This window comes from Amblyraja radiata, chromosome 14 (assembly GCF_010909765.2).
Source record: "Amblyraja radiata isolate CabotCenter1 chromosome 14, sAmbRad1.1.pri, whole genome shotgun sequence".
NCBI lineage: Eukaryota > Metazoa > Chordata > Chondrichthyes > Rajiformes > Rajidae > Amblyraja > Amblyraja radiata.
The window spans coordinates 28,380,972-28,398,849 of record NC_045969.1 but is presented as its reverse complement, the minus strand read 5'-3'; the positions used below and the strand labels follow the sequence as shown (position 1 = coordinate 28,398,849).

At 43.7% G+C, this 17,878-nt stretch overlaps 1 protein-coding gene and 1 long non-coding RNA gene across 2 annotated transcripts in view; one reads left to right on the top strand and one right to left on the bottom strand.

The window, feature by feature from the left end:
• The first annotated feature begins 3,157 nt into the window (after positions 1-3,157).
• On the top strand, positions 3,158-16,502 carry LOC116980564. The gene is made up of 3 exons (XR_004414006.1): positions 3,158-3,169; positions 4,264-4,266; positions 16,466-16,502. It is a non-coding gene; the product is annotated as an uncharacterized LOC116980564 (long non-coding RNA).
• htr2a (5-hydroxytryptamine receptor 2A) overlaps positions 3,699-17,878 on the bottom strand; it is a 43,014-nt gene continuing 28,834 nt past the window's right edge. The window contains exon 3 of the mRNA XM_033032914.1: positions 3,699-6,694. Within this exon, the coding sequence (XP_032888805.1) occupies positions 5,838-6,694 (857 nt within the window). The 3' untranslated portion in view covers positions 3,699-5,837. The remainder of the gene's footprint in view (positions 6,695-17,878) is intronic.

Genomic DNA, 17,878 nt, shown 5'->3' with positions numbered 1-17,878 from the left:
TTCTCACCTCAGTCCCACAAACAGAGCTTGCTTAAAAAGTATCGATCAATTTAGAAATCCAATTACCCACTGCAAAGTTATCAATTTAAATGCAAGATGGTGTGTGGGAGGGATGTGGAGGCACATCTGTCTTTCTGCATTCAACGAAATAAAGATTATTTATGAATCCATCTTTTGTTGGGACCCTTCAGAACATTGTCAAATGAATCAATAAAGGCATCAAGTGCAGTTTGATGGTTCACTCTTACTCTCTAACAGAAACTTCACAAGCTAACATTCACAAGAATGTGCAGATGCTGGAATTTTAAGCAATAAGCAAGCTGCTAGAGGAACTCAGCAGGTCAGGCGGCATCTGCGGAGGGAAATCGACAGACAATATTTTGGGTCAGGGCCCTTCAAACCAATGGAGAAGAAGGGAGATGCCTGCATAAAGGGTTAAGGTGAAGGGGTAGGGCAAGAACTAGTGAGTTAATCATCATTAGTTCTAGATACTTTTATTCCAGTCTGGTCCTGCTTATTTTATAAAAGGGGTATTCGCTGTCCAGCTTTTCTGCTGCTTTCTATTGCTGGTGTTCTGGTCCTGGAGGTTCTGTATTATGTTGTGACATAATCAGACCAGGTCCTGGGCTGGTGGACTGTGACAGTATTCACTAGAGTTGAGAGACATCTAGAACATTCTGATGGGGCTCAGCAGGCTGGATAAAGGGTGGATATTTACCCTGACTTGATGTTTTTGGCACCCTGCTATGGTAAAGATGTCACAAAGCTGGAAAGAGTGCAAAGAAGAGTTTCAAGTTTGTCACCAGGACTTGAGGGACTAAGTTATAGGGAGAGGTTGGGCAGGCAGGGACTTTATTCCTTACAGAACAAGAGGCTGAAGGTTCGTATAGAGGTGCATTAAGTCATGAAGGTGAATGCACTTTATGACTCTTTATGACTCCATGCTTTCTCTCTCTCTCCCTTTTCATCTCATGGATATGAAAGCTTTACCACACGTTTTTGTAACATTTATAATTGATGTTTTCCTGTGTCTATGTACCTGTGATGCTGTTCCAAGCAAGGTTTTCATTGTGTTCAAGAAGGAACTGCAGATGCTGGAAGATCGAAGGTACACAAAAATGCTGGAGAAACTCAGCGGGTGCAGCAGCATCTATGGAGCGAAGGAAATAGGTGATGTTTCGGGCCGAAACCCTTCTTCAGACTGATGGGGGGTGGGGGGGAGAAGGAAGGAAAAAGGGAGGAGGAGGATCCCGAGGGCAGGGGGATGGGAGGAGACAGCTCGAGGGTTAAGGAAAGGGAGGAGACAGCAAGGGCTAGCAAAATTGGGAGAATTCAATGTTCATGCCTGCCGGACGCAAGCAACCCAGGCGGAATATGAGGTGCTGTTCCTCCAATTTCCGGTGTTGCTCACTCTGGCAATGGAGGAGACCCAGGATAGAGAGGTCGGATTGGGAATGGGAGGGGGAGTTGAAGTGCTGAGCCACCGGGAGTTCAGGTAGGTTATTGCGGACCGAGCGGAGGTGTTCGGCGAAACGATCGCCCAACCTCTGCTTAGTCTCACCGATGTAAATCAGCTGACATCTAGAGCAGCGGATGCAGTAGATGAGGTTGGAGGAGATACAGGTGAACCTTTGTCGCACCTGGAACGACTGCTTGGGTCCTTGAATGGAGTCGAGGGGGGAGGTGAAGGGACAGGTGTTGCATTTCTTGCGATTGCAACGGAAAGTGCCCGGGGAGGGGGTGGTACGGGAGGGAAGGGAAGAATTGACAAGGGAGTTGCGGAGGGAGCGGTCTTTGCGGAAGGCAGACATGGGGGGAGATGGGAAGATGTGGCGAGTGGTGGGGTCACGTTGGAGGTGGCGGAAATGGCGGAGGATTATTTGTTGTATTTGCCGGCTGGTGGGGTGAAAGGTGAGGACTAGGGGGACTCTGCCCTTGTTGCGAGTGCGGGGATGGGGAGAGAGAGCAGTGTTGCGGGGTATGGAAGAGACCCTGGTGAGAGCCTCATCTATGGTGGAGGAGGGGAATCCCCGTTTTCATTGTACCTGTATCTCACTGCATTTGTGCAAATGACAATAAAATCGACTTAACTTGCCTAGACTGGGTCAGTGGATTGATCTGTTTTGGGGATGGATATAAGGGGCACGGTGATGCAGCAGTAGAGTTGCTGCCTTACGACGCCAGAGACTCGGGTTCGATCCTGACTATGGGTGCTGTCTGTATGGAGTTTGTACGGTCTCCCCGTGACTTTCGTCCAGGTGCTCAGGTTTCCTCACACACTCAAGACGTTGTAGGTTAATTGGCTTTGCAAAATTGTAAATTGTCCCTAGTGTGTGTAGGATAGTGTGTGGGGATCACTGGTCAGCGTGGAATCCGTGAACGAATGGCCTGTTTCCACACTGTATCTCTAAAGAAAGTTGATGAGGGTTGTTGGGACATAATGGGCTTTCTTGGTCACAGCTTCAATGTGGCTGGTCCAGGATGGGACTCAGCCTAGATCTCACCCACATTCTGGAGTACAGGTAGTCCCGTGTAAGCACCACCACCATTGCCGGCTTGTTGCTAATGTAAATTTGAGTGAGCGCATAGTGTTGTGGAAAATACAAACTGCCTTGATTGCACTAGGGACTGATTACAGAGTGGTTTACATAAGTGAGAGTTTATGTAAGTGGTCTATTGTGTAAATCAGGTAGTGTCTGTATAGGTTAAATAATCTGTCGCATTGGGATTAGGATTAGAGTTAGTTATCACAAGTGGATGATCAGCCATGATCATATTGAATAGTGGTGCTGGCTCGAAGGGCCGAATGGCCTGCTGCACCTATTGTCTATTGTTCAGGTAGATATTCATCCATTATTCCACATTAGTCTTCAGTCCAGTTTTTGTGTGATCTGATTGTGACAATGGTGACACATGTCCAATATAGGGGCAATAACCAAGCCTGAGAAAGTACTTTAATGGGTACCCCAGAATGTGGGTGAGTCCCATCCTGGACCACAGGGCTCAGAAGGTGTTAGGATACATTTATGGAGATACATAAGATAGCAGATGGGTACATTTATGTTGGCATTGAAGTTTACCTTTTGTGGTCCTTGCTTTCCCTAACTTCCACTTGTTAATGAGGGGCATGCAGCACGAACAGTCTCAAACCTGCCAATGTCCAGGGACAGTGCAATAAGCTGCTGATAAATGGGCACCATTCAACAATTTGGAGCAACAAGCGTGCTGCCAACTTAATTATCTGTTCCTTGCATCTGATGTTACACAGATTGTCATTGCCTGGTACCTGTAAAAGTTGACACTTACATTCTAAGTTTTAAAGTTTTCACATTGCGTGTAAATTGCTGATTAAAGGTGACTCCCACATTATGAAGGTGCAGGTAATGAAAGTCTGCCACAAAACTCACAAATTATGTCTGAAAATATGGAATGAAAATCTTCTCATGTAATTTTTGTGAAAAAAAATTAATATGTAAAGATAATTTATTTTTCCATACATGTTTCTCGATGCACATACAGGTGAGGTGGCCTTGTGATATGGATAATCGTGATCTGGGCCACTTACTAGGAACGCAACTCACCCCCCTGTCATGGCCAGTGCTATTACTTTCATTTAGCAACCCAATCGCTGACTCCGGTGAGAAGAGGTATGTGTTTCATGTTTCCAAAATTTAAAAAATGGGTTCCAACCACTCTCATGACAGGCACTGGGTTCTTAAAATGTTTTTATTGCAACATTCGGAGTTGAAATACACATCTAAAGCCACAGAATTCAATTCTCGATTTTGTACACAATTCAAAAACAGTGCAGCGAGGAGATGTGTAATCTCAGCACATCACACGTTGGTTGCACAGGAATCGGGGCGGCTAGGAACTGTTCCAGCGCTTCAAAGCAGGCAACAGGAGACAACGGGGGACACAGCATATTACGTTTGTTAATCCCAATGCATTTTATTTTACAGTTTTTTAAAAACATTTGATATTGGTTAAAAATGCTGCCATCTTTAAAGAGTCTGTGCCATGTGCAAGTATCCCAATAGCAATGCCTGAATTGGTCTGGTCATCTGGAAGAGGCAGGTTTCTCCCCAACAGGGAGCACTCAGTGAGTAAGGCATTCAGGCCACCACTGCATGCATGACTGTCATGCTGTGTAGAGTCTCAGGACTTTGTCTGGAGGATATAGCTATCATAAATGGGCAAAGGGTGGTAGTGATAACCCCACAAGGTTAAAATAAACCTTGGAACAATCACAATCTTGCTCAGGGAGTTCGGTTCAGGCCAATTGCACATCAGGCCTTTGAGGCATTCATTCAGGGTGGCAGTAATAGTGTATCCCAGTAACCTTCACCAGTCTGGATGAACTGGTGTGTTAATGCAACAAGATGCAAATATAAACCCAAATACATAAATTCATTCTGCTGTGTGTTATTGTGATGTTATTCATGTGGATTGCTTTTTTGGAATTTAACCTGCTGGGATAAGTGAGGAGACTCTGTAGAAGGTGTCCAGAGACTGCTGTCCCTTAGTTTACCAGTATATGCAAAAACAATGAAGCATGTGAAAAAGTTTGTGTACATAGAACCCTGAACCATTTGATCATCAAAGCATAATCTGGGGTGATTTGTCAACTTCCAACATTCTCTTCTTGTTTAAAGATTTTCTGAGCGTTAATGCTTAACACTGATTCTCTTTTTCTATAACACTTTAAAAATCAATGCATTTGTTTTCAACAAGTCAATAGAGCTTCTAAAGAGATGGATTGTTGCTCAAAGAACTCAAAAAAACAGCTGCCCTTGCTGTAGTTATAGGGTATTCAAAACCCTGCTGTAACTCTTCTAATTCTTGCTGTCATGAAGCTTTACAGCAGGCCCTTCTGCCTACTTTGTCCATGCCAACCTACCTAGCAGACTGCGTGAGTCCTATTTGCCTTCATTTGGCCCATGGCCCTCTAAACTCTTCCTATCCATACATCTGTCCAAATCTCTTTCAAAATTTCTGATTGTATCCACTTCGGTACCTTTTTCTCGTTCCAGATGTGGACTATCGCCTGCATGAAAAATTTGCCCCTGAGGTCCACTTTAAATCTCTCTCCTCTCACTGTAAGCCAATTGTACACCTCAATAAGATCATCCCTCAGCCTCCTACACTCCAAAGAAAAAAGTCCCCAAAATGAGTTTGAACATGGATCTTGCAGCTGATCAGAATGCATATCTCCATATTAACATCGTTTTTAAACGTGTGCATGCTGGGCAGATCAGATAAACTAAGATTGCACGGATAACTCAACATGAAATCCCACAGATGTGCACACTGACTTTATGTCTCCCCTTTGGGTCACTGTGCTGTTATATACAGGCTCCCATCAGCAGGAACACATGCAGGATCAATTGCCTCAGTCAAACACGGGTGCTCGTCTGTATAGTTGCCCAATCCTCCCCCTAACCAGCTTGGGACAGAGATGATAATAATTATACCATGAGCTACGGCATATTTTGAGAACGCAAGGGACATAAATCTGAATCTCTTAGTTAGAATCAGTGATCATAAATACTAAATTGTCCGCAGCATTTCACGATTAAATGTAAGTGGAATTCTTTATAATGGCTTGTGGTGTAATAGCCAAACTCCAGAAGTACTTACTCTTAATAGTTTCCACACTGGAAAATGCAACTGTGCCAAGCTCCCTGTACTGTGGATTAAAGGCACTGAAGACATTATGTATTGGGTTACAGTTTGCACAGTTTACGTTGCAATATAACAGCTTTGGAAGATGTGTCACATTACTCTCTGTTTCATTAACCATTCTGAAGACATTTGCTATTTCATGACGGCTGCTCTCAAACATAGCTGACTTTTTCTGCAATGTAAACAGTTCCCATCTGCGGTGTCTCCTGATTGTTGTCTCCCAGGGTTTCAGCAGAAGGGACACGACTCCTCAGTTTTGCACCATGTTTCAGACTCTCCGTGCTGGAGAGCTGCAGTTTATCTTTGCTGCTTGCGAGGGTGGGTACCATGCTGACCTGGATTTGTTGCGTGGGCTTCTTCTCTTCCTTGTACTGGCAGTGAATGAACCGAGAGAAAGCTGAGCGGTAAGTCTTGTTGAAAAGCGTGTAGACAAGGGGATTAATACCAGAAGAGATGTAGCCCACCCAGACGAAGATGCTGAGGAGTTCTTCAATCAGTTCTTTATCACAAGCGTCTATACAGATGACAGACATTACGTTGGTCACAAAGAAAGGACACCACATCACAACGAATAGGAAGAACACAATGCCAAGTACTTTGGAAGCCTTCTGCTCATTAGTGATTGATTGCATGGACCTCCTCCCTGAAGGTCCCAATTTATTATCTGAGGAACACCAAGACATTATCTGAGGAGATGTCCCCTTACTGTCGTATTCCTTTAACATGGCTGCTTTGACGGTCGAGTTGGCTGACAGCGGGCTTTTCTGAAGAAACATTCGAAAGTTCGTCCACTTGGGTTTGGGGTTCAACTCGTCTGAGTATAAAGTGGCTTCCTGCTGCAGGACTCGGATGGTCAGGAAGTAGGTTGCTACCATGATGGTGAGTGGGATGAAGAATGCAACAAAGGAGCCCACCAGGACAAAGTGCTCGTCTGTGAGGAAACAACTGCCATCCTTAAACACCTTGGAAGCATCTTGAAGTCCCAAAACAGGAATGGGCATTGAAATACCTGAGAGGCAATTTGAAGAGAAAACAATGTAAATGGGCAACAAAACAATGATAAGATCAACAGATTTCCGTACCTCATGTGATATACCTTCACAAACTGGAAAGATGCATTTGATCTATGACAGAATCACAGAACATGACAGCACAGGTGGCGGCCATTCAGCCCATGTCAGCTCTATGGAAGATCAATAGAGCCAATCCTACTTGCCCACACTCCTCTCGCAGTCCTACAAAGTATTTTCGCTCACATCCTGGTCTAGCTCCCTCATTGCGCTACACCTGAATCTGCCTCCTTTACTCTCCTCATCACACCTCCCAGACTCTAGCCTCTCACTGTGTAAAACAAATGGTATCTCTGCATGTCACATTTGGGTCTTTAGTCAATCACCTTAACTCTTCCACCACCCCCCTCCAATTCCTGACCCCTTTCAACAAGTGGAACGGTTTCACTCTGTGCACACTCTTCAAGATTTAAATGCACCCATCACATCGCTCACAAACTCCTCTGTTGTAAGGAGAACATCCCCAGCACCTCCATTCTCCTTACCCCTGGGTTAATTTAACCATTTTACCTACTAACCTCTCAAAATCCCTCACATCTTTCCTGAAATGTGGTGCCCAGAACTGGGTCCAGTACTTCAGCTACAGCCGATCCAGAATGTTACGGCCTAAGAGAGTCCCGATGCAGTTTAGTTTAGTTTAGAGATACAGAATGGACACAGGCCGTAAGGCCCACCAAGTCCACGCTGACCATTGTTCACCTGTTCACACTAGTTCTCTGTTATCCCACTTTCCTATCCACTCCTTACACATTAGGGGCAATAACCTAAAAACCCATACATCTTTGTGTATGGATTTGAGAGGAAACTGGAGAACCCAGAAGAAGTCCACATGGTCAAAGGGAGAATATGCAAACTCCACACAGCTAAGGAAAGGATCAAACCCAGGTCTCTGATGCTATGAAGCAGCAGCTCTTCCGGCTGCGCTACTGTTCAGCCCTGGGGAAGTGTATTTGTTGTTGGAACTTAGAGAACATACTTTCTGTGATTAAAAGGTTGAGTTTTAGAAATTAATCTTAAATCCACAAAGACCCAATTCATGGGTGTGAATACTATCTCTACACCACAGCTAATAAAGAGTTAGCAATGCTTTCTGATCTAGGAAGAATATTTACCTTTATATAAAGTTTGCATTCTGCATCATTGGGGATTAAGGAGCAATCCTGTTCATTCTCATGGGTACACCCATATCCATTCTACATGCAGATTCTTGATGGGCTGCCAGCAGAAGTCTGAATGGAATCACTACTCCAGCTTTAATCAATGGATTCAAACGGAATTCTTTAACCATTCCCCACGTTCACAGCACAACATTAGGTCGTAATATAGATGATTCTTCAGCTCTGAGCTTTTCAGGTGGGTGTAATTACGTCAACCAGATGATCAATGTCTAACTAAAATACTATGTACAATGTGCTTCCCTGTCCCTGGTGGTAGGACATGGCCAATGCTTCAGGATTCAAATGGTGTACAGCTCAATCCGCATGGCAGCTGTGTGCCCACACACTGGCACCTAACACCATCTCCCCATAAACATTTTCATCCTTGTTTTCAAATCCCTTCATACCCTTGCCCTCCCGTATCTCTGTATTGTTCAGGACCTTCACCGCTCTTGGACATTTGTGTTTCTTATATCTAACTCAAGTACTTCTGATTTAATCTCTCCGCCACTCTCTCCATCCTATAGCTTTGGGCCATTTTACCTGAAGCTGTCAGCTTCTTCAATCCCCTTGATGTCCTCCACAAGCTCACTATGCAGCTATGTCGATGAAGTTTTAGGCTGGCCACTCTCACATCTCTGCAGAGACACAAGAGACTGCAGTGTTGAATCCCCCTGCTGGAGGATGCAGCAGCGAAGCATTGGGAAGAGAGTCCATTGCATATTGTGCTGCATTACAAACCACCCCATTAGAGAATAAGGTGAGCATTGATGCTGCAATGCTTGCACACACCCTCGCTATGTGTCTATGTGCATCTATGGGATGCAGCTATCTCCAGCAGTGCTCCTCGCCTGGGACTGTGGACAAGTGATGAAGAGGTTAGCTCTTGTGGCAGTGGTTTGCAGTTACGGGTCGGGAGGGTGGAAGATGACTAAACCTTCTAACCATGTAATGGGATGGCTGAATGAAACCATTTGTATTGGTTGTGTGGGACCCTGTCTCGGAATGGTTTTGCCATACAGTAGTCTGGGACATCTCTGCACATTAGAGGGACAATATGTCTCTATGGTCAATGGTCAGTCTGTTCACATCAAGATCTTAGTTGCCGGGTAGAAGTAGGCCATTTGGCCCATCCAGCCCATGCCAGTTCAGTGTAATGATCTATAGTTTTATATACCACTAATTCTGTGCTTCTTGTGTTCAAGCTCTGAACTATCTGTCTCTTAACTGCCTGGATGGTGTTGCCTCCACCATCCTCCCAACCTCTTCCTGACTCCAGCCGCTCACTGCTGAGTGAGTGTTCATCATATCACTTCTGATTCTTTGGTCAATCCCATTGGTTCCTTGCCCCCTGGTATTTGACCTGCCCTGAGGGAGACCATTTAGCTCGGTCTAATTTTGCCAACCTCTTCCTGAAGGTTCCTGGTGCTAACATATCCATCCCGAAGAATGCTGACTGATCTTACACTCGCTAGTCCACAGAACAATGATTACAACGCAGAACAATGCTGGCTCCACTCTATACTTTCCCCTTCCCTCTGTGGTCCCTACCCTGCAGTAAGGAATCTTTTAACCCGGAGAGTGGTAGATGTTTGGAATTTTCTCCCCAGTTGTTTGGAGTCTTGGTCACTGAGTACATTTAATCCAGAAGTATCTGGTTGTCTATATATGAAGGCAATAAAGGATATGGGGTTAGTGCAGACAAAGATTGAGGGGGGATCTTACACTGTTTGACAAACACTGCGGAGCTCCAGGGTTTTCCAGACTTCGGAGAAGCAGTTGCACATCTTGGCTTCAGAATTAGCTCCACTGGGGAAAGGAGCTGCTTTGCCCAGAACAGTTTTAATGTGGAGTGTTCAGGCAAGACTTGGATAACAAAGAAAAACAAAGTGAAAGGACTTATCTTTGACAGCCTACCATTGTCAGGAGAATCTGAAAACCATTTGCAATTCAGCATTTCAATTGTTTGTTCTGAAGCAAAGCATCCTCTCCGCTTACAAAATTCTTAAGGGGTTGGGCAGGCTAGATGCAGGAAGATTATTCCGGATGTTGGGGAAGTCCAGGACAAGGGGTCACAGTTTAAGGATAAAAGGGAAATCCTTTAGGACCGAGATGAGAAGAAAAAAAATTCACACAGAGAGTGGTGAATCTCTGGAACTCTCTGCCACAGAAGGTAGTTGAGGCCAGTTCATTGGCTATATTTAAGAGGGAATTAGATGTGGCCCTTGTGGCTAAAGGGATCAGGGGGTATGGAGAGAAGGCAGGTACAGGATACTGAGTTGGATGATCAGCCATGATCATATTGAATGGCGGTGCAGGCTCGAAGGGCCGAATGGACTACTCCTGCACCTATTTTCTATGTTTCTATGATCTGAATGCTGGAACAGGCTTATAGAATCATAGAATCATAGAAAGTAGGTGCGAGAGTAGACCACCAGGTCCGTCGAGCCCGCACCGCCATTCACTCATGGCTGAACACCAAACAGACACACTTACCCACAAACAGTAGACACAAGACACAGAACACAAGACACTACCCTCCCCTTTATACCGCTATCACCCCTCTCCACCCCAAGAACCGCGTGATCTCCTGGGGGAGGCAAAAAAACGGATAAAAACCCAGGTCCAATTCGGGAAAAAAATCCGGGAAATTCCTCTCCGACCCCAATCCAGGCGATCGACATTTGTCCAGGAGATCACTCAGGTCTACTATACTAACCATACCTAGGTCCATATCCCTGCCCTCTCCCCGTAGCCCCTTATCCCCTTGGCAGCTAAAAAAACATCTATTTTCGACTTAAATATATTTAACGTTTCTGCTTCCACTGCTCCCTGGGGCAGTGAATTCCACAAACTAACCACTCTCTGGGTGAAGAAGTTCTTCCTCATCTCAGTTTTAAAAGAGCCCCCCCTCACTCTGCAACTATGTCCCCTAGTTCTAGCCTCCCCGATCATTGGGAACATCCTCGGTGCATCCACCCGATCAAGGCCCCTCACGATCTTATACGTTTCAATGAGATCGCCTCTCATTCTTCTAAACTCCAAAGAGTAGAGTCCCAGCTTACTTAACCTTTCCTCATATGTCAATCCCCTCATTGCAGGAATTAATCTTGTAAACCTTCGCTGCACTGCCTCCAGGGCTAGTACATCCTTTCTTAAGTATGGACCCCAGAACTGTACACAGTATTCCAAATGTGGTCTCACCAATACCGTGTACAGCTGCAGCAAGACCTCCGTGTTTTTATACTCAATCCCCCTAGCAATAAAGGCCAAAACTCCATTGGCCTTCCTGATTGCTTGCTGCACCTGCATACTGACTTTTAGTGATTCATGTACTAATACCCCTAGATCCCTTTGCGTTGCATTACAACGCAGCTCCTCCTCATTTAGAAAATAACTTGCCCTATCATTTTTTTCCCCAAAGTGAATGACTTCACATTTATTAGTATTAAATTTCATCTGCCAAGTTGTTGCCCACTCACCTAGCTTATCTATATCCTTTTGCAGACTCTTCCTATCCTCCTCATCCCCTACTTTCCCTCCCATTTTCGTATCGTCCGCAAATTTTGATATATTACACTTGGTTCCCTCCTCCAAATCATTTATATAAATCGTGAACAACTGGGGTCCCAGCACCGACCCTTGCGGAACCCCGCTAGTTACCGGTTGCCATCCCGAGTATGAACCATTTATCCCCACTCTCTGCTTCCTATTCGTTAGCCAATCCTCTACCCATGCTAATATATTACCCCCAATCCCATAATTTTTCATTTTTAGCAATAGTCTCTTATGTGGCACCTTGTCAAAAGCCTTTTGGAAGTCCAAGTATACCACATCCACCGGTTCCCCTTTATCCACCCGAGTTGTTACTTCCTCAAAGAATTCGAGCAGATTCGTTAAACACGATTTCCCCTTCACAAAACCATGCTGGTTCTGTCTGATGAAGTCATGTTTATCCAAGTGGCCCGTTAGCGTTTCTTTAATAATTGTCTCCAACATTTTACCCACCACCGATGTTAGACTAACCGGTCTATAGTTACCCGCCTTCTGTTTACTTCCTTTTTTAAATATAGGTGTTACATTGGCCATTTTCCAATCCACTGGGACCGTTCCTGCCTCCAGGGAGTTTTGGAAAATTATCACCAATGCATCCACAATCCCCACTGCTATCTCCCTCAAGACCCTTGGATGTAATCCATCAGGCCCAGGGGATTTATCCTCCTTCAGTCTCATTAATTTCCCTAATACCACCTCCTTGGTGATCTTAATAGTATTTAGCTCCTCCATTCCTACCGCCTCCTGTTTATCCAGCGTTGGAATATTTTTTGTGTCTTCTATGGTGAAGACTGATACAAAATACTCGTTTAATGCCTTTGCCATTTCCATGTTCCCCACCAACAACTCTCCAGTCTCACCCTCCAATGGACCAACGTTCACCTTAGCCACCCTTTTTCTTCTTATAAGGCTTGGTATTGGTCATAAGGTCATAAGTGATAGGAGCAGAATTAGGCCATTTGGCCCATGTAGTCTACTCCGCCATTCAATCATGGCATTGTTAATGGTTTATAATTATCATGAACATCGAGATACAATATAACATTTTATTTTGCATGCTATCCAGACAGTTGGTTTTCTGCAGCTTTGTTGGAACTTTAAGAGAAGATCTTGGCTCCTCATAATATTTATTTTAATGTGCTGCTTTATGTATCAATCATAATTCTATAAAAGATCTGTCTTTCCACAATCGTTACCTGGAGCCTGAGGAGAGCACACAACAAAGGTATCCTGCTGATAAATGACTGACGCTATTTGGATTCCACTGCAAAACAGCAGCTCACATTTCATAGCGGAGAGGATGCTTTGCTTCAGAACAAACAATTGAAATGCTTAATTGCAAATGGTTTTCAGATTCTCCTGACAATGGTAGGCTGTCAAAGATAAGTCCTTTCACTTTGTTTCCCTTTGTTATCCAAGTCTTGCCTGAACACTCCACATTAAAACTGTTCTGGGCAAAGCAGCTCCTTTCCCCAGTGGAGCTAATTCTGAAGCCAAGATGTGCAACTGCTTCTCCGAAGTCTGGAAAACCCTGGAGCTACGCAGTGTTTGTCAAACAGTGTCAGAGCCTCCAACATCATTAAATAGTCGAGTGTGTTTAATTGTCATATGTACCGGCAACAGAAGTATTAAATTCTCACTTGCTGCAGCTTAATGGGCCCATTAACACAATAACACACAAATAAATGTAAAATAATTAATAATACAGTAAATTAACAACAGTAATATTAGGTAGCCAGACCATAATAGTGCATAATCAAAGTCTGTAGTGCAACCAAAAGTACAGTTCATGCAAAGCATTGTTGTTGAGCTAGTGGTTAGTGTTGTGCTGTATTCAAGAGCCTGATGGTGCTGGGAAGATATTTATGAACTTGGCAACAAACTTCAGGCTCTTGTACCTTCTTCTTGATAATGGTAGGGCTATGAGTGTGGACAGGATGGTGTTCAATTGACTTCAGACCAGGAGTGCTCTAATGATTTCTTACTAAGCACTAGCAATAAGTGTTTGTGAAAGAACTGAAACCATCTGAGGTTAAGATTGTTTAAGCCCACCACATCAGGCGATTTTTCAGCGGACTGCTGGCGACTTTCAAGTTGCCAGCAGTCGCCTGAAAAACCGGGAACTGGAACGGCGACTGTCAGTGTGGAACACACACACACACACACATCGCAAAGGCGGGGGCCAGGGCAAGCGGGGGGGAGTGCTGTCTGAAATTCACATGGTGCAAAGCCAAGGTGATACACATACACACCGCGATGAACAGGAAAGTTGGTGCTGTAATTAAGATGGCTAAAGCACAGTGTACGGTAGGTCCTTTAAAAGGGGGGGGAGAAGGGGGAGAGAAGGAGTGGAGACACTTTTAAGAAGCCAGACAACATTTAGTAAGCCAGAGATACACAGCTGTGAAGTTCGGCGGGCATTTAACATTACCAGTCGGTTATCCTTGGTTCTGAAAACTCCTGCTTATGTTTATTTCCCCCAATGAGCCAATGAAAATGACTGGTCAGCAAAGGCGATTAACTAAAACTACCTACGACTACCTCGACTACCTATAACTACTCATGACCCCACTACCACTGCACCTACGACTACAGGATTATCAATTATCTCCATGGCAACCAATTTTTGGTTGCAGAAATATTTTCAACATGTTGAAAAATTCACAGCGACCATACTGAGGCCGCGACTAGTTCCCAGAATACGGGAACTCCTCGCAACTCCTCACCAGAGACCACCAGCGAACATGTGGCGACCATGTGGCGAGCGCAGAATCTCCTGCACTCGCCTAAAAAGTGGCCTAGGTGGGACAGGCCCATAGGTCTTATAGAACTGCATCATGACTTCCAGACTCTTATAGGTCAATGCCCCTAGTAATGAAAGAAAGCATTCCATAGGCCTTCTTTAGCATCCTATCTATTCGTGCTGCCACCTTCAGTGAGGTATGAACTTGGTATTGTGAAACGAGAATTGATTTGACCTGTTGGTCATCCTGCAGCTTAGAATTATCATCTTCATATCAACATTATTGCCAGTTATTGTGTTTTCTCCAACCTTTCTCATTATACCTCCTATATTCCTATCCCAAATTGTAAATACAAATGACAAAAATTGTCCCATCGTTCTCCATTATCACCCTCTGCTTCCATTAATTGGGACAAAGTTGGATCTAATATGTCAAATTACTGCAGAGCTCATGGATTCTAACCTATTGAATCAGTGGTCCACGTGGGATCTTGTCAATGTCCACGTCAAACCTGTGTTTTTTTTTAAATCCATAAAAGATTACATCAATTACTTCAGTCAGACAGAAGCAGCACTAACAGAGCCATGCAGACCATCAATAATTAATCTTTGTTTTTCGAAGTGTACATTGATGATTTAATGGTACTTTCAGCTAAATCTTAACTACATTGCACTTTTAACTTTTGCACTTTTTATAATGCATTTTTAATTTTGTTTTTCTTTTCTTTTAGTTCTTCTATTTTATTTCATTTTATTATTTCATTTATTGTATGACATGTTTGTATGTGAAGCACTTTGAGTCTGCCTCGTGTATGAAATGTGCTATATAAATAAAGTTGCCTTGCCTTGCCTTGCCTACTTTATTACCATATGTACCAAGGTACAATGAAATTCCTTCTTCAATGTAGTTCACTAAACATCCTACTATACGCATTACTGCTTATTGCTCTTACTGCTCATTAAGGATAATCCCAGGAGATTTTATGTACATAAGGGGGAAAAGGATCAAAATAATAAAAATGAGTATGGAAGTTGAGGGTTCATGTTGCAGTTATATAAGATGTTGATGAGGCCACATTTCGAGTACTGCGTTCAGTTTTGGTCACCATGTTATAGCAAGGAGGTCAAACTGAAAGCGTGCAGCGAAGATTTATGAGGATGTTGCCAGGACCTAAGGGTCTGGGCTATAGGGAGAGGTTGAACAGGCTATGTCTCTATTCCTTGGCGCGTAGGAGGGTGATGCGTGATCTTATAGAGGTGTACAAAATCATGAGATGAATAGATTGGGTAGACACACAGAGTCTCTTGTCCAGAGTAGTGGAATAGTGAACCAGAGGACATAGATTTTTAGGTGAGGGGAGAAAGATTTAATAGGAACACGAGAGGGTAACTTTTTTATACAAAGGGTTGTGGGTGAATGGAATGAGCTGCCAGAGGAGGTGGTTGGGGTAGGTACTATTGCAGCATTTAACAAGCATTTAAACAAGTACATGGATTGCATAGGTTTAGAGGGATATGGTCCAAACGCAGGCAGGTGGCACTAGTGTAGATGGGGCATGTTGGTCGGTATGGGCAAGTTGGGCCAAAGGGCCTGTTTCCACACTGTATGACTCTATGACATAGTCACAATCATATTTAAGTGCAAGAGTGTAGGAATAGATTACAGTGAGACAGTACTCTAGAGTTGCCACGTTTCTGGCATTTTTTATGATTCGTCTAAAGTTGTTAAAAATGTTGAGTGTTAACTTGGCGATAAAGGCCCGTTGTCCCAGCGGCGGCAATGGGTTTGGCTTGCATGGGTTGGCCAGGCCAGGCAATGTTGTTGATGTCCTCCACCACTGTTGATGTTGTCTCTCAATTTTTTTTTACAGTAACTTCCCCACCTGTTCTGTAATTATCCCATTTATCCCCACTGTCTGTCGAGAATAACAATAACACATTAGCTGACCTCCAGTTATCTGGCACCTCACCTGTAGCTAGTAAAGATTTAAAAATCTGTCAGGTATATGTTAAGAGCATGCCAACTGTTTGCATCATGGTCTGGTTCAGTAACTCAAACACCTAGGAACGAAGGAGGCTGCAGAAATAAGTGACTTGCTTAGTCCAGCAGGAATGTTGATGTCTCCACCAACGAAGGGATCAAAAAGGCAGCTAATATCTTCAAACACCCGCACCACCGTGCCCATGCGTTTATCTCTCTGGCACCATCAGGAAGAAGTTATAGGAGCCTGGGAACCATGACCTCAAAGTTCAAGACAGCTTCTTTCCAGCAACCTTCAGGCTCTTCAATCACACTGCGCAACCCAAACCACAACCCTACGCCATCAACGATCTATGAACTTTGTTTAGGTGGCACTGCATACTTTGGTTTTGCACTATTATAACTTGGTCATCTGGTATTACTGAATATTAATTCATTGTATTTTTGATTATAGTATTTTTTTCCTATTGTGTTAATGGGTTAATAAAGCTGCAGCAAGTAAGAATTTCATTGTTTCGTTCCCGGAGCAAATGACAATTAAACACTCTTGCCTTAACTCTTAGTTCAGAGGGTGGTAGTGGAAGATTGTGATTCAGATTATTGGTGTGCTGCAGGGACTGGAGCGAGGTCCACTGCCATTTGACATCTACATTAACAATTTGGTTAAGAACATGGTTGGGATAGTTAATAAGTTTGTGTATGACACCAAAAATAAATATCAAAACAAACAGTAAGAGTTTCAGTGGGGAGATAAATAGGAAGAAGGCTATTAAGGTATGTTTGAACTCCAGTGAATAAGGCTGGTGAATTAATAACAGGAAACAACAAGATGGCAGCTATGGTGGATCAATGTTTAGCACCAGTCTTCACCGTCGAGGATAATACAAATATCCCCAATATAACAGATGGGCTCATTTCCTATCAAAACTCAATTAAATTCTATGAGTGTAGCAGAAGATTGGAAAACAAGCAACGTGGCTCTTTTTTTTTTTTAAAGGAGGAAGCAGAAGATGAGAAAGATAGGTCAGTTACTTTAACATCTATTGTTGGCAAGGTGCCAAATACATTAATCAAAAAGATGAAGGAATTGTAATTCTGCAATGGGATTTAGATAGATTGTGTGATTGGGTGAATACATGGTAAGTGGAATTTAACGGAGCAAGTGTATGATGTACTTTAGTGAAAAGGGATCAAAAGGCAGATTGTTATCTGAATGGAGAAAGGCTGTGAGTGAAGTTCAGAGGAATTCAGAACATAGAACAATATAGTACAGGACCAGGTCCTTCAGCCCAACATGTCTGTGCCAACCATAATAGAAAATGACACTGGCATCTGTCTGCACAGAGTCCATATCTCTCCATTCTTTGCCTGTTTTATTTAAATTCCTCTCAAAGGGCACAAACAACAATGTTACTGAATCTGGTGATATGTGCTTTCCCACTTTTGTATCTTCTGCCTGATGGAGAGGGGAGAAGATGAAATGACTGGGGTTAAAGTGGCCCTTAATTATGCTGGCTGTTTTCTCAAGGCAGCATGAAGCATGGCAGGAATCGATGGCAGGGCGGCTGGTTTGTGTGATGGATAAGGGTTACAACTAAAACCTTTTGTCTGTGATAGACCTTTTGCCAAACCGAGAATGTAATGTGTCCCAGTGCATCTGTTGATGTTGGTAAGAGTCTTTCTGAAG